The sequence below is a fragment of the Halichoerus grypus genome, chromosome 14, assembly GCF_964656455.1.
Source record: "Halichoerus grypus chromosome 14, mHalGry1.hap1.1, whole genome shotgun sequence".
NCBI classification, from domain to species: domain Eukaryota; kingdom Metazoa; phylum Chordata; class Mammalia; order Carnivora; family Phocidae; genus Halichoerus; species Halichoerus grypus.
Window position 1 is genome coordinate 23970974 of NC_135725.1, and position 27544 is coordinate 23998517.

Genomic DNA, 27544 nt, shown 5'->3' on the forward strand with positions numbered 1-27544 from the left:
AAGGGATGAGCTATGGATGAAAACACATAGAGAGACTTCAAATACGTTTTGCTAAGTGAAAGAAGAGAATCTGAAAAGGCTGCATACTATAGGATTCTAACAACATGATATTCTGGCAAAGGCAAAACTATGGAAACAGTTAAACGATCAGTGTTTGCCAGTGGTTGTGGTGGAGGGAGAGAGGAACAGGCAGAGCACAGAGGATTTTTAGGGCAGTGAAACCATTCTGCATGGTACTATAATGGTGGATACATGTCATTATACTATTGTCCATAGAGTGTACAACACCCAGAGTGAACCCTAAGGCAAACTATGGATTGTGGGTGATAATGATGTGGCAGGGTCGGTTAATCAATTGCAACAAATGCATCACTCTGGCGGGGATGTTGATAACGGGAGAGGCTATGCAGGGAGAATAGGGGAAATCTCTGTACCTTCCAGTTGATTTTGCTGTGAATCTAAAAAATAAAGTTTTGGGGGGCACCTGGGTGGCTCAGTCAGCTAAGCATCTGCCTTCGGGTCAGATGCAGGGTCCTGGGATCAAGCCCCGCATCGGGCTCTCTGCTCAGCAGGGAGTCTCTGCCTCTGCTCCTCCCTCTACCCGGCTTGTGCTCTCTCTCTCCCAAATAAATTCTTTAAAGTTTTTTAATAAAAAAGGTTTAATTTAAAAAGTCTATTAGTTAATGAGATTGCAAAGGCCATTAAGAGCTGTTTGCCAGCTATCTCCAGTTTGCATCTTCTTTGCCATTAGGTAGAACCATGTGACTCGTTATGGCCACAATGGTTAAGTGGAAGTGACAAGTATTACTTCCAAGCTGAAGCAAGACCTTCTGGAACTCTCTTTTCCCTCTGGCTCAACAGGCAAATTCAAACCTGTCAGTGTCCTGAGTGACAGTGGTGAGCAGAGACTTCCAGCTGACATCTGGTAGACACATAGCAGAACAAACAATAAGCCTCGCTTGTTCTGAACACTGAAATTTTGGGATTGTTTCCTCAGCAAAATCTAGTTTTTCATGACTAATATAAAGATGATTGATAACTGTTATTACATTTATAAAACTGTCACTTCTCCCTACCCTACCCTATTCAGATGGCACATTTAAGGAAGCAAAGTTGCCCCAACCATAAATTCCAATCTTCATTCACAAATCTCTTAACATCTAAAGGAATCTAAGTTGATGGAAATTCTAACTATACTCTTGGTCTTCTATTTTCAAGCACCTCAAAATTCCAGGGAGTCTCTCTTTCTTCCCCCTAAAGAACTTCCTTATTCATGGCTGTCTATCATGCCATCTTGGTTCTATCTTCAAGCAGCGTGTAGTCTCCCAGAGAGGTTCTTCTTCCTCCCTGGCTACTTTTTTCCCCAAGAATCGCAGCTTTAGTCCTTTCCTCAGAAAGCAGAGAGGAGAGGTGCCTGGGTGGTTCAGTCGTTAAGCGTCTACCTTCGGCTCAGGTCATGATCCCAGGGTCCCGGGATCGAGCCCCTGCATCGGGCTCCCTGCTCTGTGGGAAGCCTGCCTCTCCCTCTCCCACTCCCCCTGCTTGTGTTCCTTCTCTCGCTGTGTCTCTCTCTGCCAAATAAATAAATAAAATCTTAAAAAAAAAAAAAAAGAAAAGAAAGAAAGCACAGAGGAGAACAATTCCAATCAAGTAAAAAGGCAGAAGAAGGTTTGTGAACCCACACAGGGAAGTATGTTTATCTCACTGTAAATCATCATCACCATTCCTGCTATAGTTTGTGTCGTGCCTGCCATGTCTTGTTTTCTTTCTCCACTGGTTCAGAAACCAGGCATGAAGCAGGAGGTTAAGTTTTGGGGCCTCTCAAACCCCAACAAAGGCCAGCTGAATCCTCTCAGGCAGTTTCTGTGACAACAGTTCAATGATCACACATTATCCCTTTGTTGTGTGGGAGGGTCATGTGTGCTGGGATGACCTTGGAGAGTAAGATGGTAACACCTTGGTACAGATGCTATGGTTCTCTTCCATCTACAACTCCTTCCTGACACTGTTGGGTTTGCAAAGCAATCCAACCAAAGGTCCAATTTCCCACACCAGAAAAGTCAACACTTTCACAATCTGCATGCAAAGGGCCCACCGAACCCCCAGAGTAACCTCACACTCTATGGCAGATTTCCAACCAATTCTAGAAAGTCTCTCCCCCCTCTGCACTGTCAGCTTGTTCTGCTCTTTCTTATCTTCCCATCCAAACCTATAATCTCTCTCTGCTGCACTGATGAGGAAGGAAAGGCACAACTACTTGAGGATGAGCAAAAATTCATAGGAAAATACCCTCTGCACCTCCGTGCAATGTCACATAATTTCTGGCTGTTTTGTCCTTCAACATACAACTCTGACTTCTTCACAGGAGCTTTCTGGATGTTACAAATGCACAGTGCTCCAGAACAGCCCAGCTTTGATCAAGCCATGGCATTCACGTCCAAGATCTATAACCCATGGCTGACTGATGACCACTCCTGCTCCCCCTGGTGTAGGATGACTACCTTCAAGGTTATCAACAAAGGCAGGTGTGGGCATGAGGTCCAATCCACAGCTTTCTGATTATAAAAAGCAATCTGGAATCTTCTTCGATGCCCTCATTTACTCACGAAAGTCAGTGGGTCACCATCTTGATGTAAGGTTGCTCAAAACTCTCTTCTTTCGTTTTCAGGTCCATGGCGTCTCTTGTTTGGAGAGCAGAACTAACTGGTCCTCCTTCTCACAGTCTCTTCCCTCTGGCACCACTGCCACGGTGATCACTCAACAGCACCCACGTGACTGACTACCTGATTGCCGGACGACTGCTCAGCGGAGTGGATAAGAGTATGGGTGTCGGCGTCAAGTAAGAGCAAGGCTCAAGTCCTGACGTTGCTGCTAACAGGGCAAGGCCTTAATCCACTCCACGTTGTGCTTTCTTCACCTTGGATTGGGAGCAACAAGAGCGCCTCCCTTGTAGAGTTTAGGAGGACTGAGTGGACACACATAAGACTCTTAGCACAGTGTTTTGGCATCCAGGAATGCTCAATAGATGTTTGCTAACATCATAGGTCCCCAGCATTTGAGGTCCTGCAAATTCTGGTCACGGCAGGCCCCCTGATTCCCATTCCCACCAGTCCACACGGTGGATGCGACGCCTCTCCCGGAGGTTCTCGCTCTGTGCTGCCCAGACGCTGCTCATCCACAAACTCCTCAGCTAGAATACTGGACCTTTATTTTTACCTCTATCTACCATTCTCATCCCCAAAATGTAAAAAGAGTAGTCAGTGTCCTGTATTTTCGACAAAGCTTTTCATTAGGAGACAATACTCTCAAATTACCCATAGAGAGGACACATTGCTTTCTGAAATCAGTCCAATTTTTTGATGTCTAATCATCTTTATCTGTTAAGAACAAAGGTCATCTTTTCAAAGCTGAAATATGCTGCCACCTTTAATGCCCATGTGTATACTCTGCTCAGACTCACCAGAAAGGGGAGCGCCTGCGTAAAGTAGGGAATTCAAGCACTCCTGTCAGGGGGACAGTTCCTTGTTCCAGAATTCATAACCTGGTGGCACTATATATATATATATATTTACTTATATAAAAATATTTATTTATATATTTATATAAAAATAAATATGTTTATATAAATATATATATATAATTACCAGAGGTCCAGAAGATAGAGGCATCTCAGTTCTTACAGGTCTTCATCCATACTTGTCATAACATAACCCACACTTATTATTACCAAAGTGGATTTTTCCATGATTTGCACAGATCTAAATTCTAGTTACAGACTAGAGTACCTGAGTTACCTGATTCCAAGTTGTCAATGATTCCTATCCATGCTCCATTTCATACCTAGTAGCCTATGCAGAGCAGAAGCATCACAAGGATTAAGAGCACAGACTCTGGAGCCAGGCTGTGTGGATTCAAATCCTGACTCTGCCACTTGCTAGCTTGGGTAAGATGCTTAATCTTTGTGCCTCAGTTTCCTCATCTGTAAAATGGAAACAACCATGGCGCCCATCTCCTAGTCATTGTGAAGATTAAATGAGTCACTATGAACAAGTGCTTAGAATGGTGCCTGGTACACAGTGAATACGATATGCGATTTTGCTGCTTCTACTGTTACTGCTCTGTAGTTAGTCACAATCATCCTGGAGCACGACAGACAAGCAGTAGAGCAGACACTGAATCTGTCATCTTGAAAGCAGCTCAGCAAAGGAAATCTCATCAATGGATTTCATCCTACTTGGAGTCAAAGCTTCCAGCAACGGCCACAGGAAAGGAAGAGGCGATGCAAAATTCACAATACAAAGGATTACTTACTTACCCTAGATTTCACTTACAGTAACTCACGGTGGTTAAAACCCATAGGAAAATATATGGCTCTAGTAACTGTGGATAGTTCACAGACAGCCATCCAGGGGACCCTGCGCTATGGAGGATCTTGTCAGTGCCCAGAAAGATTGCTCTACCACCTGAAACCATCCACTCATACATTACCAATCCTCTTATTTCACAACACGATTTCCACATTCCCTGCAGTAAGAATACTTTCTCACTCCCATCATTCTTCCAAATGTCTACCCCTATTACCTGAGTTCATTTTTATGGATCTCCACTATTTTTCTTTCCAGCTTCTGTGACTGCTTGGGGAAAATCTCAAACTCACTGATGTAATTCTCAGGATGCTCATCAGGATCATAATCGCCGAGCTCAGCTGTAACCAGTAAGAAATAAGAGAGAGAAGGATTAACAACAACAAGAATAGGGTACTGGTGGAATGGTTCCTGCCACCCAAATGAAGAGCTGGCAATAAGCTCACCCAACAAAATGTATTTGTATCCATGGGAGGACCACAGCCTGTGTCTAGAAGCCCATATTCTAACTCAGATTTAGCCGTATGAGCTTGGGTACTTGCTAACCTCTTCGAGTCTTGTTTTCTACATCTATATAATAAAGGAATTTAAATAGTTGTTTTTCAATGGGGCACTATTGGCATTTGGGGAGCTAAACAATTCTTTATTGTTTCAGACCTTCCAAGGCATGTTAGGACATTTATCACCCTACCCATCAGGTACTATGTGTTAGTAGCACACCTCCGCATTGTGACCAACACAGATGCCCCCCAGTATTTCCAAACATTCCCTAGGATGTTAGTGGGAAATCATTGGATGTCCCTCAGGGTTCCTTTCATAGCTGATTTTCTGAGTCTAGGAATTCTACAGCTGGAGCTGCCTGCTCTGAGATTTGTACAAGTATGGTGCATCCAATAAAAAAAAAAAAAAAAAATCACAACATGAAGGCACCCAAAAAGACTGCAGTTAAAAATAAACGGAATGCTCCTTAGATTAAAGAATGTAAATCTAAGCATGGGCAACCATACCAGATGAAGGTTGTTGCAGGGTTCTAATACTGAGCACCTCCAGGGGGTCTTTAAGGGCAAGAAGAAATGCTGGCACATCTCTGAGCTTCCAGAGGGTCTAGGAGAGGATGGGCCTCAAATATGCACCAACCACAGCCAGGATCAGCAAAGGTGATGCTCTGGCCATTGGGATACTTTTTACTGATTGCACAAGACTGCTAAGGAAAATGGGCCAGAAGGGACAAGTGTCTCAGGCACACCTGGCCAGGAAAGAAGATTAAAAGAGGGTGGGAAAATTGTATTAGAAGAACTTGATCACCAACATGACTTTGTAGTAGATAAAAATCAATATGCCTTGAGCACATCTGCAAAATCACATCCAACTCTGTAATTTGTATCTACTGTCCTTTCATTGTTGAATCATCTAATGACTACAAAAGGACAAAACTGGGAGGAAAGCAAAGCTCTTTAAAGCTTCCTAATAGAATTCAAATTACAGAGTTCTTAAAACTACCTAAAGTGCATATCCCACATGAGGAATGATTTTTAAAATAAGACCCAAAATACCATCAACCATAGGAGGGAAATCAATCAAATCAAGTTAAAATACTTCTGTTCATTAAAAGTCATCATAGTCAAAATAACAGACAACAAATTGAAAGAATATATTTGCAAAGTCCAACACTGACAAGGGCTGATATCTAGAATAAAGAAGAAGTCCCTACCAATCAATAAGAAAATGGGTAGGAAGACCAATAGGAAGATGGTCAAAGGATATAAACAGCCAATATAGAGAGATGCTCAAACTCATCAGTAGTCAGAACTATGGAAACCAAAACAAGACATCACTTTACACTTATAAGATTGGCAAAACGTTTAAGAAGTCGAATGATTCTATGTGTTGGCAGAGATATGAGGAAATGGAAATACTTGTACACTTCTGGAGGATCCCTGATGCGTGCAGCTCTTCTAAAGAGCAAGCTGGGAATATTTAGTCAAATATTATAATCCAGCAATCGCACTTCTGGGCATATATTCTAGGAAAACACTAAGTACAAGAAAGGATATGAAGGCAACTTGGGTGTTCATTGTTGGTGGGAACAATAAATAAAATGGATACTCTGCAGGATACTCTGTAGCAATTAAAAGCAATAGATGGAAACCCAAAAACCTGAACAGATCCCCAAAACAGTGTTTTCAGCATAAGAGGATTAAAACGAGTTTTTTTTTTTTTAATGGATCACTTTTTAAAATTTTTTATTATGTTAATTAAAATGAGTTTTATAGCCCCATTTAATTTACACACAAAGTAAGTATATACACACAAAACAGTGTAATCATTGATAAGGATGTATGCAAAGTCGAAGATCTTTATGAATCCCGATGTTGCCTTTCGGGATGGAAATAGAGAATAATGAAAAGGAAAATCAACCAATCAATCAATCAACTGATGGACCCAAAGGGATCAGTGAAGAGAATAAGCCATCAACTGATGATTAACTCAACCTGAGTTTCAAAAGATACACACATAACACACCTAGCAACACACCCACACATACATATCACCCTGTGAGCCGGCTATGGACCTGAAAATTTAGGAAACGATATAACCCAATGCCTCCATTTTCCACAGAGAATGGACCACCAATACAAAACTGGGTCACTTTCGATGCAAATGTCAGCTTGCATGGTGGTTGGTGAGGGAGGGCTTTGTTTGGCAAGGGCGGTGGGGGGTTGGTCCTCTTTTCATGAAAACTTGTGAGACAAAATGAACTTGTACTGCTAAACACTGCAAATGAGTAGCTTGGAAAATGCCAGAAAACTAAGAGAAGAAATGCCATGGAACGTGCACTAGGTTGCCAGCAAGGTAAATGTCAATGCCTCCCGCATCACGTGCCCTGCTTTCTTGTCCCTTAAAGCTGGACTTTAACTGACTTCACCTGAAGCAAAAGGCAGTTCATAAATGATTCAGGACTTGTAACTATTCAGACTATCAAGAGGAGTTGGTAAGGGAGGATAAAGTTGTGACAAATGCACAGTGGATGGCTTGCAATCTGAAACAGGCCCTAGCATGTTTCCAAGGGAATTTAACTGTCAGAAAAATCCGAAGAGTTGAAGCAAAAGGATGAGTGCTATCAGGTGATGGTAAGTAAAAAGGGCAAGGTTGGCAATGCATTTCCCCTGGTTCAGAGAGGACTCATTCCAAAAGAACACGAGAGACGGGATGTTCCAGGACCAACTCCCCCAGGAGCCTTCCCTGACCACCCTCGCTGGGTCAGAAGCCGTCCTGAGGTCATAGCAGGGACCTGGCTGTCGCTCTATTGAGCCATTCACAGATCATCACGCTGCCTGTTCACTTGTCTGTCCCTCCCCCCTCCTCCCTCCCAACCAGGGACTTCCTGACAGAGTGCCTGCTTCCTAGCAGATGCTCCACACATGTTCAGAGAACACGAACAAATAAATGAAGGAGGTAGGGAACCAGCCGCTCTTTCCCAAGCAGAGAAATAAAGCACACAGTGGTGCAATTTAGGCAAATGCCCTGGTTCACTTAACGTCATTACTGGAGAACCTACTGCATGCCAGACACAGGGATACTATGGTGAAAAATGCCCCTGGAGTTCTACTTCCGTGGAGTTTAGATTCTACATCGAGGGAATGCATAAGAAGTCCCCAAACAACTCAACGACATAATTTCAGCTAGAAGTGCTTAAAAGACAACAAAACAGGGGTAGGAGACAGAATGTGGTGCAGGAGAGAGGCTACTTTAGTAAGCCCAGGAAGACTTCTCAGAGGAAGTGATATCTGAACTGAGTTCAAATTCAATTCTGAATATCTGGAACACACCAGGCAGAGGAGATAAGACTGACAATCCCACCATGTTGCCGTTCTGTAGGAGGAACAGGAATGATATAATTTTTACCAAGCAAAGAAATAAAGAGATTCCTAGGGTTTTGTGTATCTGTGTTGCAATTTGCATTATGAAAGAAAATGCATTGCACGTATTGAATAGGCTCGCTGTATTCAGTACATAAAAGTAGCAACACTCTGGGTGCAGCCTGTGTTTTATATACTGAGAATATTCTGAAGCTTCAAACACACTCCTTCAGAGAGGGTTAGCGAATAAGAAGCCACTGAAAAGTCACACGGCCTCCTGCTTTCGAGTCCTTTCCTCCACATTCCCTCTCTCTCTCTCTCTAAGCATAAACAGGTCCACCAAAGCAGATCTTTATCTGCATTTCAATGATCTCTAGAGCTGCTGAAAGATCACCCCAAGCACCAGAGAACATCATGAATCCAGCTTTTACTGGATTTGCTACAAATGGCCCATGGACAATGCTGTATCTTAGAGCCGAAAGGTCCTTTCGGGGTCTGCCAGTCCGTTTCCAGCTCCACTTTCTCCACAGCATCGGTGCGCATGGTCAGGGATAACAGCGCCGAGGGCCCTGATTGTCCAGAGGGAGACTTGGTGGCTTTATTTCAAACATAAAACAGGATGGCGAGTTTCCCGTTACAGATCCATAGTGAGCAGTGTCCTTGGAGACTTGACCGTGATTCACTAATGCCTAAATGTGTTCTGAAATGCTCATGTGCTGGTCTGGTGCTCGGATTAGTATTGATCTGCTTTTCCCTTACAGAGGACAGTGCACTCTCACCAGGAATTTGCAACCTCAAAGGGAAGGAGGAAGACTATGGGTTTTAACATCCCTTAGCTCTGCTGTAAGAGAGGTTTTGGGAAGCACATACTCCACCGCAGGGCAGAGGGAAGGACTCTTTCCCATCACCTCACCGTATCACTGTAGTTCCGATTTTAAACTTGAATATTTCCAAGGGTTTTAACACCTCTGCCAAAATCTGCTGTGCAGCACTAGATGGATCCCAGGAGAAGGGGAAAGCAACACAGACACACTTCAGAATTCTCGGAAAGCACACACACCTGGAAACAGGGCCCAAGGAACTATTTCACCACACAGAGCACCCCACAGGGACAGTCGTGGGTGACAGTGGAACCCCAGGAGAATGACGGTGTCTCTCATAAGCTGTGCATGAAGCTTGGAATTGTGAAGGCAGACGATGGTCATGATCTGCTTATGACCCATCATAAGTGCCTATGTTATTCCAGACCCTTTATAGAGAGGACATGATCACTTACCTGATAACTGTCCTTCTCTCTCTCCCTCCCCTCCTCTCCAACTCCCTTCTCTTCTCCTCCCCTTCTCTCATAAATATGTCATTAGCTTTCACACCACAAAAGGCTGGATCACCTGGGTCCCTCCCAACAGGCCTTGCTCCAGCTGCCTCCCAACTGGCCCAGGGGAACAGAACACCTGAGTCATTCTTTGCTCGGGTCCTGAGCCCACCCCCATGGCCGTGCACCATCTTCGGCCCAGGAGACCACTTTCCAGGTGGTTTTTTCTTATAGGTGGAAACATCCAGAAGCCAACAGCTGGGTGATAATGTGCTTACTGCTTCCCACTGCCCCACCCTCTGGGGCTTGTTCAACCCTGAAAATAAGTCTCAGTGAAGGAGGCACGCCACCCCATTTAATATATGCTTAAAGAGCTGAGATAATTTGTCTGTGCTGAAATAGCCAGTAGATGGGGAAGTGAGACTCGACCTGAGTATGACAGACTGTGAGCCTGGCGCTCTCCTCATCATGCTCCACGGCTAGAAAAACTGAAGAGTTCGAGACGCTGCCCATGGACACGTCTCTACACATAGGATTATATATAATATATATTTTTGTATATATTTTGTCTATTTATATTTATTTATATGTATAATTTTATAATTTGTGTATAATTTTTAATTTTTAAAGTATTTCTAAAAAATAAATAGAATGTGTGTGTATATATATATAGAGAGAGAGAGAGAGAAATGCATTTATATATATACACGCTTTGACATTTTATTTCAAACCGTTTTGACACCTCCCTCCCTCCAACAGACTTTTCCCCCTCAATGTACCCGTCAGGCACCACGCCCGGTGATCAGAGCTCAGAGCACCCCACAGCGCCTCAGAGGGGGCGGGCAGCCGCGGCCACACTTACCTTGAACGATACAGGCACCCAGACAGGCCGCATCTGAAAAGGAGCAGAGCAGTCGACCGTGGAAAATATCTCTTTTAATCTGCAGATACAAAAGATACCTGCAACACAAAACGAGCGAGAGTCACCCTAAGTCTCGGCTGAGGCCTGGAAGAAGTGGAAGGACTGTTCATGCTCTGTCCACCTGCGCGCTGCCAGAACCACACCGGCCCCTCGGAGGGCAAGCGGATGAAACCGAGGGGCCCTCGGGATTCAGGAAATCTGACGTGACTGTGACCGAGGGCGGCTGGCCCTTCTTAAAGAGACATGAGGACAGAGGAAAGCCACAGGGCCCAGCAGCCACGGGTCCTGGAAGGAACGCCCACGCGGTGACAACCCCACCTCCCCCCAGTACAGGTGGCCCACACTCTGTGTGAAATGGAGAGTCCGCGAATGGACTCGACCGGTATCCAGAGAGGAGTCTCAGGGGCAGACCGACTCACGTTAATCAATCTCAAAAGGACTTGGTTATGAGGCCAGAAAGCCAATTTGTTCACAACTAGATGTGTCCTCTGGTTAGTGCCCTGTCCCCCTCTCCAGGGACAGCGAACTCAGGAGCCACAGAGCCAGGCGAACCTGATCATGAGTGAAATGGGCCGAGCGAAGGGGTCCGGGGGGCAGAATGGAGAGCGCGGGCTCCCGTGAAGGGTCAGCTGGCCACGCAGCGCCAGCCCAGGGTCACAGCGCAGAGAAACAGGCCAAGCACAGCCCGCTTTTCCAGAAAATCAGAGACTGGATTTAGAGGGAAAAATCCTTTGAATTTTAAATGTTGCAACCAATTCTGTTTTTAAAAAACACTGTAGTGCCAAACAAAAAATACACACAGGCCCAATTCAGCCAGGGGAAAGGGGCACAGGCGGGTTTGCTACCCCTGGCTCGGGCTCACCTGGTCACCGCCCCTTTCATTCTCCGGGCTGATCAGGCCCTCTTCAGATTTACTCCATCTCTTAGCCAAGTTGATTCTTTCCTCCAAGGCTCACGCCTGGGGTCTACTGCTTCTGACTAAAGTGACTCTGCAGGTAAGGTGTGTGCAGATTCTTTGTTTAGTTTCCTTTAATTCTCAGAGACCAATCTTTTTTTTTATTCCTGGTTCTTGGAGCCAGGTGGGGGCAGCACTCAACTGGTCCCAGTTATCGATTCCAGTGCTCCAGTGATCTGCTCTTGACTCAGTCTCTGAGGAGCCATGTGCACAGCCCCATTCAGACAGCGTGACCAAGGTGCTGAGATCACAGGTGCTGTCGGCCCAAGGGCACTGGAGCTCCCCAACGCTGGGCGCTGGATCATCTAAAGCACACTGGATGCACTGAAGTATTAGGGGCTCACTGCTGTGTCCACTTGATGAATCTCTATCCCACACCTGCTTTACGTTGTATACTGGGCTCTGGGCACTGGGGATCCTGCAGAGGCTCAACTGACAGGCACTCTTTGTCCCTGACTTTGTATGAATTGTTTGCAGGGGATAAAGGCAGTCCCTAAGAAATGTCTTACGCAGAGTCTGGTACACAAGAGAAACAGCATTACACTTGGTAGGTAAGGACCCTGTAGAGCTCCCTACGTGAGAGCCTCGCACGCCTCAGTGAGCACAGGAACTACCCAGAGATCCTTCGAGAATGTGGAATCTGATTCAGGAGATTGGGGTGGGGCATCGGAGTCCATATCTCTAATAACTCTTTCTAATGGTGAGGCTGTGCTGCAGGCCCATGGTCCACACTTTGAGTACCTAGGTTCCAAACCAGTGGTTCTCCACGCTGACTGCACATTAGAACCACCTGGGGGAGCTTTTCAAAAAAATACCAAGCTGTGGACCCTGCCCCCAAATCCAGTTAAATTGGAATCTGGGTCCTCACAAAAACATGTACACAAATTTTCATAATACTAAAAAGTAGAAAAATCCAAATGCCCATCAACTGATGAATGGATAAAATAAAGTGGAATATCCACACAGTGGAATAGTATTCAGCCGTAAAGAGGATGAAGTATGGATCCACTCACACAGCATGGATGGGCCTTGAAAACAGTACGCTAAGTGGAAAGAAGCCAGACATAAAAGGCCACATATTATAGGATTCTATTTGCATGAGATGTCCAGAATGGAGAAATCTAGACAGACTGAGTAGATTAATGGCTGCCGGGGAGGGGGGGTGAGAAGGAGGGGAAACAGGGAATGACTGGATGGGGACTGGCTGATAGAAACGTTCTGGGATTAGATGGTGGCACAACTTTGGGAATACACGAAACCCACTGAGGTGTGCACTGTAGCATCTGCCAAAAGAAGCTAATACTTTTGAAAATCAACTTTCTTAGAGTAGTTCTCAAATTCTGACATGCTCTAAAATTACCTGGAAGGCTCTTGAAAGTTCCGATTGCTGAGCCCTGTCCCAGGTCTGGAACCGGGGCCAGGTTCCCAGGTGCTGCTGGTCTGGAGACCTCAGTTCGTGGCCCTTGGCCATAGACCATTCAGATGACCAAGGTCACCCAAATAGGATCCAATCTTTCCTTTTCTAAAGACTACAAACGTCCAGGCCAAATGAAGTTTTTTGTCTACTTGTTAAATGTTACACATTGAACAAGAAGCATTCCTTTCCATTTTTGATGAGTTTAGTAGTGAAAAATAGTTTCAAATAGCTATGTACTAATGAATGAGAGGTTTGGATTCTCATCTCATATCTCTGAAATTAAGTTTGACGGAAGCTTCCAGAGAAAGGAAAATCTGCTTTCATAACATCCAAGCTTGGGTCCTTGGGATCAGTGATCTCTAGAGATAATCATGGATTACTGTGCATTCGACATAATCCACTGAGCCTTAGAAATAGCTTCAGGTTCAGATACTCATTTTTTAATATAATAGCCACCAAAAAATAATAATAATGCATCTCCTTTTAGTATCACTCCTGTATGAAAAGATTAAGCAACAAAAGCATAAGAGGATCTGGGGCATACATTCTGGTGCCACCATTAACAATACCGCTTCTCTATCTAACATGAATTTAAAGATGGTGCTTACTTAAAAACAAAACAAAACAAAAATACTTTGATTACATTCAATTGTATCCAACATTTATAAAAGCCCTAGAGATCTAAAGAATTTTAAGAGGACTGTGTGAATGGAGAGATAAATGAAGGATAAAAAGTGATCTCAAATATCCTTTTTTATGAGTATTTGTTGTTTCACTCTTTCCCATCTGCCTTTTCCCCAATGTTTCTTTACCTCTAAGCAAGGTCATGAATGTGATCTTAAGTTCTCATGTAGCAAATTCTTCTTAAACTTTATATTAACCTTACAACAAAATAACAAGTTATCAAAAGAAAAATGAAACTTTTTAGAATGCAACTTTTTTAAAATTTAAATTCAATTAGCCAGCATATAGTACATCATTAGTTTTTGATGTAGTGTTCAATGATTCATTAGTTGCGTATAACACCCAGTGCTCATCACATCATGTGCCCTCCTTAATGCCCATCACCCAGTTACCCCATCCCCCCACCCACCTCCCTTTCCACAATCCTCAGTTTATTTCCCAGAGTCAAGAGTCTCTCATGGTTTGTCCCCCTCTCTGATTTTAAGATAGGGTTTAAACCGTAAGTACCGGGGGCATTCCACAGTTTCTAGATTCGTTTTGAATTCCAAGGATTGTTTTGACTAAGAAAAGCCCATTTCTGTCTGTGCAAGGACAGAGCATTGTCTTAATTTCCTTTGGAGACATAAAAATGTTCACAACCTTCCACTATTCATACCTCAGCTATTCAGTCAAATGCAGGGAAATGCTAGCAAATCCAATTGAGAAGAATTGGACTGGAGTTATTAACTAACACTTCGTATTCTTCTACTTTCAAATGGGACTTTTCTCAACAACAAAAAATCCATCCTTAACTTGCATCGTGACACATACTCAATTTTTATCCTCCAGACAAGATTATAAAGAAAACAAATGACAAAAGTGAACCGTTTTGACATCTGACTAAATAATGCCCGGCATCAGTATTTGATTTAATCTTTCTAATTACATTATCGGCACCCAGAGGGCAGGACAAACATGGTTCGTTTTTTGTTTGGTTGGTTATTTTATTTATTTATTTATTTATTTTTGGTAGTTCATGCAGCCCCTGACACATATCACGTGATTCCACTTATATGAAATGTCCAGAATAGGCAAAATAAATGAGCAGCTGACTCCTTTATGATGGTACAGGGGTCCTATTTGGTGATGAGAAAATGTTTTGGAATGAGATATCGGTGATGGTTACCCAACAATATGAATGTACTTAACGACACTGAATTGTACACTTGGAAGTGGTGAAATCAGTTTATGTTACGTGAATTTATCTTAATATTTTTAAAAAGCAGGTCAGATTGCAAAATGCCCACCACCACTTATAATGTCCATTATTTATGTGTCCCTCGTTTCCACCTGCCCCCATCCCTAAGCACAGACCTCACTAATGGCTGTGTGCAAATTAATAATAGAGAATGGCACCATCTGCTCCCTTACAAGTCACCTCGGTGCCACGGTGGTCAAGCTTTACTGAAGACTCGGGAATAAGGAGAAAGCAAAATATCCAATAACCCAATGCATCACCTTGCATCTCTGTTGCATTCGGACCTATGCTGATTATTTCAAGACATGATTGTGCACAGTGATTTCTGTCACCTAATCAGAGTCTCGTCAAGAACCAAGCATTATCGCCTTCCTGGGACCCTACTCAGCTGCACTGGCTGGGGCTGTTCTCAAAAGCAAAACCCCAGGAGGAGGACTGAATACGGCCCCAGCCCAGGAAGATCAGAAGGGAGGAGACGGGAGAATTGGAAAATTCCGCGTCAGCCTGAGAAGAGTCTACAAGTGGAGGGAAAACAGCCCCATGGTCGACCATTCAGCAAGAGGAATGTGGGGTGACAAACAGTTAGTGCTACCCAGCGATCTTTTCCCTTCCAGAACAGCTCAGATCCAAAAGATTGTCCCTAGGGGCTGCACTAGCTATGAATTTGCCTGTACCCTAAAGACAGTCATCTATTTATTTTTAGCACCCCACTGTCAGATGTTTTCAGAGAATACCTCCTCCTTATAACCACCGCTTTTTTTGTGTGCAGTTAATTACACTCCCAATGACAACTGTTTGAAAAATCCCAAGACAATTAAGTGCGAGAGAAACATTCCAAGCCAAAATGCCAAACTGAGTATCTGCTTCGTTGAGACATTCTGCTCTAGACAGGAGGCACATCTAGCCTGGTAGGACTTGGAGGCCCTGGCTGGTTAAAGGTGCAGGTTAAACATACAAACAAACAAAAAATACCTTGTGAGCTCTTCTTTAATCTTCAAGGGTTCATGTGGGTAGAATTTCACTCTAAAGCACATGGTGTATGGTGGATGAGCTGAAACATCATAAAGAAAAGGCATGAGAAAAGCAGCAAAAGACCATGGACTCCAACACACACAGGAAAGTCAGCCGTGAAGTTGCAGCCTAGCTTGGGGGTGGGGGCAGGGGAAAAGGTGATTTTTCTGGAGGAAGCAGATCTTACGCCCAAGAAAACAAAGCCACAGTGACAATTAAACTCAAAGAAAATGCTTGACAGGACGCCCAAAGCAAATGCGGGACACGAGCAACCTAGTCAGTTAGCACAACTTTCCACATCACATTCTCGCCAGGTCATAGCTTCAAACAACATTTTTTTCTTCCGATTCTTCCCGCCCACTTGTGACAGATAAATTGCCCACTCAGGTCTGGGCCTAGTGAGATATTTTTCAGACTGTGAGGTGGAAAAATGTCACTGCACATGACTAGTTTTCCCAAAACGATGGTGCCTTTGAACTAAAATCGCAATTTTAAAATGGAGTCAGCCATGTACAGATCCTACTTTGTATATTTTTAGTATTATTTCAGTATTATTTATGAGGCAGTCACTATGAAAACAAACACTTTTATAACTTCCTGATTTGTATGAATCAAGACAGCACTGCGCAGACTGAAGTTCTCATTGAGGTTCATGATTCTAGAATGTTCTAAGTGCATTAAATATCTGGAACTCATGGACCAGCTAAGTGGATTCTACAGGACTTGTGAGACCCTTAATTATAAAAACAGTGTTGACTTACAATATTAATATAATAAATGCACACAAGAGCAGGAAGATACATTCAAATTTCAATTCGCATATAAAATGAACACCTTAAAATGAAAGAAATACGGTGGTTAGCGTTATTATTTCTATGGATCTTACATACCCGCTTGTGTTTTGCCTTTGTATCAGTACGGCTACTTGGGATCAATTCCAAGTCTACGTCCAAATGCAAATATGAAACAGGATCCTATTCCTGCCCAAATCCTCTTTCATAATAAGGAGGGGTTAAATCCCCAGCCATCTCATAATGCCTGGGGCTATTCTGTATGTAGACAAATTCTTTATGTGGAAAGAACTATCAGCATTAAATATGAATGCATAATGAGTATAATTTAATATGGAAAACAGTTCTTAAAAATAATTTGAAAGAAAGCATCCAAATTACAGGAAAACACAAGCATCTTTCTGGCCATCTCAGCAGAGAAAAACCGATTATATACATACTCCCCCACACACAGATGTCAGAACTCTTTCCATTCAATGCCCTACTTCCCCACCAGGAACTAGCAAATTTTTTAACTGAGTTGGATGCTCCTAACCCAAACCTGTGTTCCCTAGATTTAAGGAAACATTTTTTCCTGGAGCACTAGGAGAAAAATAAACGCCATCTATACAGCAAAGAACAAAGAAAAAATAGCAGTGATTCTCAAGTCATTCCTCTTTCATGATATCTAGAATTTCAGTTTTGACTCAAAATATTTACTCTTTACACATTCCCCAGATTTCTTTTAATTTGTTTAGGTCACCACCACCTTTAAAGGATTAAACCTGATGTTTTTTTTTTTTTTTTTTTTTTTTATGAAATCTCTGGATTGTCCTTAGTAGAAAGGTTGAGACAGTTTTCATAAGAGAAGAACAACAGAGTAAAAAATGGAAATAACATAAAAAAGGAATTTTTCTTTCTCTTCTTTCTTTTATTAGTCTTCAAAATTAATACATGTTTCAGCACAGCCAATGAAGATGATTGATAATAGTAGACAGATGGAAAGATAGTGGATGGGTACAGATGGATAGATGGATGGACAAATAACAGGTGGATAGACAGACAGATGGATAGACAGATGAAGGGATAAACCATCCCCTTTCACTTTCCTTCACTTTGTCTCTATTCCTGCCCCTCTGTCCCTTGAGTCCCACCCACCTTACCCCGAACTCTCCCACCACCGTCAACAACTTCATCTATATTCTTCCACCCTTTCTGCCAAACTCACACAAATATATGCCAATATGATTACATATGTGAGGGATTTTTTTATTATAATTTATTCTCACAAAATGAGATCACACTACATATGTTTCTCTTGCTTTTCTCACTTTATTCTATATTCTGCTCATCCCTCTGGGACAATAGTCATAGATCTAACTCATTGTCATTACTAACTGCATTATAATTTATATTATGGACACAGCAGAATGTATTCCACTATTCTCTTTTAATTATCATTCAGATTGTTTCCACATTTCTGCAATACAATTTTATTTATATATAGCCTTGTGCACATGTCATTAAATATTTGTATTTTTACTTCTATAATACAAACTTCCAAGATTTGAATTTTGGGGTCAATGGGTATGGGCAAATGTTTTAAAGGGAGCTGAAAAATTAGGGAGGGTGTGGGGGTCCCATGAGTGGGGCCGCCAGTGCGTGGGGAGCAGGGCCATGGAGGAGCTGTGGGGGGTCCTGAGCAGCCAGGATGACGAGGAGTAGGGCTGACTGCGCAGGTCCTGGCTGCCTCTTCCCTCAGGTTCAACACCAGGCTGAAGTGGTTGGTCATCTGCTTCGTGTGCGGCATTTTCCTCTCTATCCTCGGGACTGGATTGCTGGGGCTTCCTGGTGGCATGAAGCTTTCTGCAGTGTTTTATACATTTGGAAATCTCGCTGTGTTAGCCGGTACATGCTTTATAATGGGACCCATGAGGCAACCGAAGAAAACGTTTGAAACGATAAGATTACTTGCAACAATTATGATGCTTTTGCATTTCATATTTACCTTGCGTGCTGCTCTTTGGTGGCACAAGAAGGAACTGGGCTTGTTATTCTGCAAACTGCAGTTCTCGTCCATGACCTGGTTCAGCCTGTCATACGTCCCGTATGCAAGGGACGCGGTAATTAAATGCTGTTCTTCTCTCTTACGTTGAAAACCAAAAACTCTTTGAAAAGAGCATTGTAAAGTCTATGTTCTGTTTTTGGCGAAGTATGCTTTTCCTGATGGAATAATTACTCCCCAAACAACTGTCGCGACAGGTTAAGACCATTTTGTGTACTGGTGGGAATGGCATGCTTAATTAAACTGGTAAAGACTTAAAAAAAATAAAAATAAAAACCAAAGGGAGCTGAAAAACAAAAAGCCCCACTGAAGACAAATTGGGGAAAGAAGGATCACAGATGATGATCCCAAACTAGAGCTGTCATTTGCTCTTCCTCCTGGTCACCCTATCTGCTTACTCTGCCCTAGGCTGGCTTCAATAGGTATCTGAGCTCCTTGGCTATAAGTCAGGACTCCCATTCTGCCTAAGGAATCAGGCGCTGAGACAGGCAGCTCCCCGGGCAGCCATCTTTGAACACGCCTTACCCGCCTTCTACCCACACATCCTCATTCTAAGCCCAGAGGCTCCAGAATGGTCTCATGCTTCTCCCATATGCAAAGCCCTTCCATCACTTGAAAGAAGCTCTTAAGCAGCGCTTACAGTCCTTCTGAGTCTTCTCTATAATAAACATCCTCCATCCTGTCGACTGCTCCTCATCCAAACCCGTTTTGAGTGCCTTCATTCTGGGTATATTCTGGTCTCTGTTTCCTCAAGCCCAGGGCCCCAGGGGTTGCCACATCCATTCGGGTGAGGAGATCGTCACCAGCCTCAGTTTGGACATAACTGTTGCTCCCCCTCAAGAGCCTCATCTCAATGTTAATTCACTCTGAGTTTATAATAGACCAACGCTCTTAATCCTTTTCATATATGCTGTTGCTAAGTTACACAGAAAGTCACATCTGACCTCTCTTTCCATTTTTCTAGGATGTGATCATGGGAGAAATTAATACAAGGTGTTAGGGGTACACTCACCACTAGACCCATTATCAGAGAAGAGAGGAGAGCAGGCAGCAGAAAAAAACTTAGAGACACTTCAAGTCCGAAATTTTCTATCCCATTTTCTTTTACCATCATATATACCCCTACTATGTCTTTCTCTCATATTGACCCAGCATCATTGACCCCATGTCACCAATAAAAGAGTTTCCCTGTAAGTTAAAAGGAGCACGTGATTTTGAGACTGTGAACCACGTGCAGCACCAGGGACCCATGCTGACAAGAAGCTCAACCTCATTGCCCAAGCCTGAAGAGGCCAATGTGGCAGTAGGCTCCTCCTTGAGAAACTCTCTTAAGGTTCTGGATGCAAAATTATATGACAAAGTAAATAGTAAAAGTAAAGTTAAGGAATGCTTCTTGACAGGGTTGGAACAGTCTGAAAAGATAAATAATTCCCCCCAAAAAAGTGTTGATCTAGTTATGGATGACAAGGTTTATGAGAGTATGGAGCCATGCATCTGATTCAATGTTTTCTCCCCAGAGCTAATTATTGATGAAAGATGGACTCTGTCTAGCTGAATGAATGATTAACCCCAAGCTTTGAGGCAGATGTCAAAGAGAAAGGCCATGCCCTGCCATCACATTCATTCCATCAAAACACTGGTCTAGAAGGTCCATGGTCTGAATGATTACGGCAATTCCTGATTTAGATTTTTGAAAACCTCTGGTCCTATATCTTCAATTTCTGCCCTTCAACACCTAGAACAAATTCAGGGACTCTGGAGTTGGTTAGAATTGCTATTTCTAGAGGGAGTATTAATTCAATCAACAAATACTTATTGCGTACCTAGGAGATATTAGCTGTAAGTTTAGATGGACAAATAATAGTAGCCATAAAAAGATAAAAATTATGTCTTCATGGAAGACACATTCTAGTGGAATAAACAGGTATAAAATCAAAATTAATAAATGAAATATATAGGACATTAGAAGGTCATAAATGCTCAGTCAAGAATAGAGCAGAGAGGGGGGCGTCTGGGTGGCTCAGTCGTTTAAGCATCTGCCTTCGGCTCAGGCCATGGTCCCAGGGTCCTGGGATCGAGTCCCACATCGGGCTCTCTGCTCAGCAGGAAGCCTGCTTCTCCCTCTCCCACTCCCCCTGCTCATGTTCCCTCTCTCATGGTCTCTGTCAAATAAATAAAATCTTAAAAAAAAAAAAAAAGAATAAAGCAGAAAGGATTTAAGGGGTGAAAATAAACCCACCTCCACCTCTCTTCCCTTTTCTCCTCCCCACTATAACCAAATTCATGCAAGTAAGGTGCAATTCTCTTTACTACCTTCTAGAAAACCAAACGAGGGAAAAATATAATTTAAAATTTTAAGTCATTAAATAAGAGAAGAGGGGAAAAAGTCACCCCCAAATATATTGGCACTGGTTTGGGATCAAAAGCCCAGCTTTGGAGCACTGGCATGCACCCATACCAACTGGGTGACTGCTGAAAAAGTGAAACAGGTAACCAAAGGGTTAATGGGACTCCTAAGTGCAACTGTAACTTTTTACCCAAATCTGCTTGTTCTCCGAACACAGCCTGCAGCCAGGTTTCCACAGATGACATTCCTAGACACCATGATAACAAAACATTGATTTAGTTGTTTTGCAGAGACTCAAGGCTTCACTAAGAAACCGGCCAGAACCGGTCAGGACCACTGGCCATCTCTTCGAGCATGTGCGTGAGTCCACTGGATGAACTTTTGACAAAGAACAGCCTAAAACTCAACCCTCAGATCATACTAAGGATGCCAATGACAATGCAGAGCCACACAGGTGCAGAGAACAAGTACAACCCTCCCCTACTTATTATCTGATTCTGAAGTCATGTAGCTCCTCTCCCCTATACCCAGATCCTTTTTTCTTTGCCTTTAAGTATCCCTGAGTTTCCCCGCTTTGGGGGGCAGATTTGCAGCTTGCCCTCCTGTCTCCTTGCTTGGTTGCCTCTTGAATCAGCCCTCTCCTTGCTGTATATCTGATGTCTCAGTGATTGGCTTTGCTGTGCACTGGGCAAGCGAACTTGGATTTATATACAAAAGGAGCCTTCCCAGGGCCAGCCTGGCAGCTGGCTGGGACATGTGGGAAATCCCCTTGTGGAGATGAGCCCATCCGCTTCTCCAAGAGACTAGGGGTCTCTGCCATTCCAACTGCAGGTCTTCTTATTCTTAAGCTACAGGGGAAAGAGATGAAGTAAAGGAGTTTACTCTTGTCTGTGCCAACCATCTGGCGCACACTCAGTAGCTGGAAACATCTGATGAAGGAGCTACCTATGGAAAAGGAAACACCAGGCGTGGACCCCAGCCCTGCACCGGGACCCTAGACCACAGTGTCATCGGGAACAGCCACTGTGTGTCTTTACTAGACCGAGGAGCATGGCCACCCCATGGGGGAAGACACTAGCCCATTTCTACTGTGGTGCTAAGGCCCTGGCATCAATGACAGGGGCCCATGGGGTGGTGGCAACCCCGAATCCCCAGGGGATGAGTCCCCAGATTTGGAGGGGACTTCCAACAGTGACCTCAAACAAGCCACCTAAATTCTGTTTCCTGCTTGGAAGAGGGGCCAGCACCAGGGGCTGCATCTACCTTCCACAGGTATTTGGACAGGCTCTTGGCAAGTGCACAGGGCACATGGCCTAAATCCGAGCTTTTGTCTTGGTGGGATGTTTATCCTACTCCTGCTGGAATAAGAGAAGGAGATGGAGAAGACTGAATTGAACTCAGCTGAAAAACATTTACTCAGCCATGTAAGTGCTAAGAACAAGAATACCAGTGAGGAGCAGAGGAGGGCAAAAAAGGCAAAAATCCACTTTAAAAATGCCTAGAGCCTGTCACTGTGCTGAGAACAGCAAGGCCCCTCTTGCAGACGTCCATTACCTGCCACATGAGGGCTGGGGAGGCCAAGCCTCTCCACAGGGCAGCTCAGTGGCCCCTTTTTGCATCAGCAGATCCTGGGGCATTATCATTTTGGTAGTTGGTTAGCACTGAGAATATGGGGAGAGGGACAGCCATTTACAAAGCAGAGACAGATTTTCTCATCTCCACTTTGAGATCTTGCCCAGAAACGGGGTTGGGGACATGCAATGATTCACTGAGCAGGGTCCTGGGTGAAAACAAAGAAGAGGACTTTCTATTTCTAACCAACGACCATCCTCAAACCTTTGTAAACAAACAAATAGAGGGCATTTTTGGGGGGGCGGGGGGAGAGTTTGAGAGTGAAAGATCACTTAGCAGCCTTTCATAAAAGGCAGGAGTCTTCCTCTAATCATTGTATAGAGCTATAGGAAAACAAAAAACATAACTTTAGGAATATACATGTAAACACCTGATCTTTATCATATACACTCCAGCTGACAGCTACAAAAAATCCCCCCAAACTCCTTTATTTTTTTTTTTTTTAAGATTTTAGGGCACCTGGGTGGTTCAGTTGGTTAAGCGTCTGCCTTCGGCTCAGGTCATGATCCCAGGGTCCTGGGATCAAGCCTCGCATCAGGCTCCCTGCTCAGTGGGGAGCCTGCTTCTCCCTCTCCCTCTGCAGCTCCCCCTCCTTGTGCTCTGTCAAATAAATAAGATCTTTTCTTAAAGATCTTATTTATTTGACAGAGAGAGAGAGCATGTATGTGAGCAGGGTTGGAGGGGCAGAGAGAATATCTGAAGCTGTGAGCGCAGAGCCCAACGCGGGGCCATGGGGTTTGATCCCATAACCAGAGATCATGACCTGAGCCTTAACCAAGACAGAACTAACTCAGCCACCCAGGCGCCCCTCCCTAAATTCCTTTAAGCTGCAGTTGAAGCTTAGAGCCAATGCCTCCAGCAGATGAGAGGGCAAGGTCTATACCTGGACTATGGCTCTCCTGTGCCTCCCTCCTCTAGGAGTCCATTGGGGGAACAATGTTCCATTGTCAGATTTTAAGACTCTGGAGAAACACAGCAAAGGGTTTGTTGTTGCCAGCAAGACTTCTAGAACCCTGCAAATATGAGGTTTGTTTTCCAAGGGGCCCCAAGCAGTCATCAGGGCTCCTGGCCTTTATAGCACGACTGATACCTTTTTTTATTCCTAACCAAATGAACAGTCCCTCCCATGTCTTTCAGGGAGGGGGCGGGGGCTTCACAGTGAGAACCAAGGGGCACACCCCACTCCGTTGTGCATGCAACATGTGTGACATGGATGTTTTTCATCGGTGCTGCTTTTTCCAGGACGAACGCGCTCGGGAGCACAAACTCTGCACATGCGCAAAATGACACTTGAGTACCAAAAGGGCAGCTCATTACTCACTCATTCAACAAACTATAACTCTTGGGATATGTTTTAACGAGCCAGCCGGAGAACTGCTCTCTTAAGGACTGCTCTATTCTCGTTGGAAACGATTATGATCATTCAGCGACAACTGTTACTATCATCATCATTGGGAGTGATAATCGCTCCGTCACTCTTCTACTGAAAGGACAACCAGCAGCCTCCAAGAGGCTACTGACACCGTGTTGTCTCTACTTCCAAAGCAGAGAGGGTGGTTTTTTTTTCATTGTATTTAATTCATCTTCCTCCTGTTATAGTTCTCTTGGGTTGGAAGCATACACATAGGCTCACCCACACACGCATGCACTGAGAACTTCATAGGGGATCCTGGATCGCGCAGTATCTGCCTCACAAACACGTTCTTGGAATCCTCTGGCTGTCTGTGCTGTTCAGGAGAAGCTCTAATAAGGACTTTGAGGTCCGACACTTCTAACCTCAAGTTCAGCGTTTGGACAAATTGCTATGGCCAAACTGAAAACTCTCAGCTTCCATTACCTCCCTGTAAAATGGGGATAATAATGGAACCAATCGCCTAGAGTAGAGATCAGCGAACTATCTCTGTAAGGGACCAGAGAGTAAATACTTTCGACTATGCAGGCCTCAAGGTCTCTGTCTCAACTACTATACTTAGCTGGTGTAGTGCAAAAGCAACCACAGACAAGACATAGACCAATGGGCATGGCTGTGTTCCAATAGGACACGGAAATCTTATTTCATATCATCTGCACACCTCACAAAGTCTTGTCTTTTGCTTTTTTTCTTCCTCCTATCCATTTAAAAGTAGGACACCTACTTCTAGCCTAATAGGCCATACAAAAACAGATAGATGGCCGGCTGCTTTTGGCCCAGGGGAGCCATAGTTCACTGACCCCTGATATAGAGCCAATGATGAAGATGAAATGAGTTAATGACATAAAGCACCCAGCAGACTGCCTGAGACCTAAGTACTCAACCCATAGGAGTTGTTCCTACTCTAGAAGGCAAAAAAGAAACTGATGGGGATGAGGGAGAGCTCTTCGACTTGACCTAGCCCTATATAAGCAGACCTCAGAGATATTGTGGATTTGCTTCTAGACCACCACAATAAAGCATATATCTCAATAAAGCAAGTCAAATGAATTTTTTGGTTTCCCACTTTGCTCCCTGAGCGTAGGGTACAATGACCTGAGAATTTTAGCCAAAAAAAAGAAAAGAAAAGAAAGTTAGCAAAAGTACATGAAACTGAGGACAGGAGATCCAGGTGCCTGCTTGCTGCAGATGTTGTATAACTAACTACACCCTCAGGAGTCATGTTGGTAGGTGTGACTCAACTAGTAATAATGATAATTATAACAGCCAAATTTAATTGCTTATGTAACTTCATCCTAAGACTTTATACTATAAAATTGCATCCAAAAATGAGGCATTATAAAGGTTTTCCAACCAAAGGGAAACATGAATAAACTACCCACTTGACCCATGTTTGAATCACCTCCAGTGCTCATACACCACGCATGGAATCTCTTGGTCCATTGCGGTTATCATTCAGACATTTAGACTACCAACACAACCTGTAGTTTTGAGTCATGTGGTCCATCATGAAACAACATGGGTGCTCCTGAAGGGAGCCCCTGCAAGTGCACCCCAACTACATATGGGAGATGCCTTCTGTTTTCTTCAATATCCCATCACACTCCTTCCAACCAGGAAGAGTATTGGGTCCTCCCTGAAGCCCAAGAACCCACCATAGTACCCAATCAAAATGACATCAGTGTTGCCACCAACCATAAGGAAAAGGGTAAAAAGTATAAAGCTGGGGCTTATCAGTGCATGCCATTTAAAATTGCACCCCATAAAGTTCAGGGTTTTTTGGTCATTACCTATTGTTACCATTATTTTTTTCCATATTGGAAAAACAAAAAGAATGCAACATGGAAACCACTTATAGACCTGAACTGCATGGACTTTCTGATACAAGGTTTAAACATGGAAATTTTCGATGAAACAGTTGTACCTGGAAGAAAGAGAGATGCCTTGCCAAACCTACTGAGTTATCGCTAGAGTAATAGAAGGTGGCTTCCAAAGCTGGAAAGAAGCAATGGAATGAGGCAAACTAGAAAGAATAAAACCAGCCAAAACTAAACCACAACAGTTGGGGACTTACAGTTACTTGATCTATGCAATGGGCTTTGGTCAGTTGTGTGTTTTGATTTGTTTTTAAAGAACATGGCAGTTAGGGGCACCTAGGTGGCTCAGTCGTTAAGCGTCTGCCTTCGGCTCAGGTTATGATCCCAGGGTCCTGGGATCGAGCCCCACATCGGGCTCCCTGCTCCGCGGGAGGCCTGCTTCTCCCTCTCCCACTCCCCCTGCTTGTGTTCCCTCTCTCGCTGTGTCTCTCTCTGTCAAATAAATAAAATCTTTAAAAAAAAATAAAAAATAAAAATAAAGAACATGGCAGTTAAACTTCTTTTACCTACTCCCTAAAAGGAGCATTTTGATTCTAGTCCACTAGCATCGATTGGGAACAGATTACATGCATAGCCCTGTCTTAAGCCATGGACCAGGGGGAAAAGTCTTCCAAACTAAACACTGGAGATAGGACTAGACAAGTATATGAATGAGGTCAATGGGACAGGTTGCCCCAAGAGGTCAGAGATGGGGTTCCTATCACTATGGGGGCTTGGAGAAGTAAAATGCATAAAGTTTTACTATCAAAACACAAACACTGAATCATGGAACACTACATCAAAAACTAATGATATACTGTATGGTGACTAACGTAACATAATAAAATAAAAAAAAAATCTGTTTCCCTTAAAAAAAAAAAAAAAATGATCAAGTTCCACAAAAAAAGAACACATACACAAAGTGAAGAAATGAGCCACAAAGCAAAGACATGAAGGTAACCAAAAGAATAAACAGAAATTTTCAAAGATGTGGGAGGTCTGAGTGGAGGTCACTTGGTGCAGTGGGCTGGGTAGTGTTCCCTGGAAATTCCTGCCCACCTAGAACATCAGAATGTAACCCTATTTGGAAATAAGGTCTTTGCAGATGTGATTAACAAAGTCATACTGGGTTAGGGTGAGCCCTAAAGCCAATGACTGGTATCTTTATAAGAGAAAGAAGAGACTTGGACACAGACACAGAGAAACACAGGGAGAAGGTGATGTGAAGATGAAGACAAGGATCGGAGTGATACAGCTACGGGCCAAGGAAGGAACGCCAAGGACAGCCAGCAACCACCAAGAGCTGGAAGAGGCAAGGAAGGATTCTCCACTAGAGCCTTCGAGGGGTGTGGGGGTGGGGAGCATGGCCCTGCTGATACCTTGCATTCAAGGTCTAGTCTAGTCTCCACAACTGCGAGAGAAAAGATTTCTGTTGTTTAAGCCCCCCAGCATGGGTAGTTTTGTTATGGCGGCCCTTGAGGAAACTAATCCCTCAACAAGAAGAGTCCTTGGAAGAACAAAAGCAGTGGAAGGCAGGCATCCTAACTGGCCTCATGAATAGGTATGGGACCTGTGGCTTTTCTCCTTCTGTTCCTTACACCGGAGCAAAAGCCAGGTTCCTGGTATGCTCCCCGTATGCTATAGAAGATAGGTTCTCCATTGATGAAATTATTCAGCAGCAAGGGGACTGTTCATTAGATT

At 43.7% G+C, this 27544-nt stretch overlaps 1 protein-coding gene and 1 pseudogene across 4 annotated transcripts in view; one reads left to right on the forward strand and one right to left on the reverse strand.

Annotated features, from left to right (window-relative positions):
* The window catches only part of FRMD3 (FERM domain containing 3), a 296683-nt gene that overhangs the window by 97239 nt on the left and 171900 nt on the right, over nt 1–27544 (reverse strand). For 3 of the 4 annotated variants that reach the window (XM_078062348.1, XM_078062347.1, XM_078062349.1), the window contains exons 4-6: nt 15724–15802; nt 10399–10496; nt 4582–4705 (exon numbers count right to left, since the gene is read on the reverse strand). In XM_078062348.1, coding sequence (XP_077918474.1) covers nt 4582–4705; nt 10399–10496; nt 15724–15802 — 301 coding nt within the window. The remainder of the gene's footprint in view (nt 1–4581; nt 4706–10398; nt 10497–15723; nt 15803–27544) is intronic. The other variant, XM_078062350.1, reaches the window with a different exon arrangement.
* LOC118534592 (vesicle transport protein SFT2A pseudogene) lies at nt 18210–18951 on the forward strand (annotated as a pseudogene).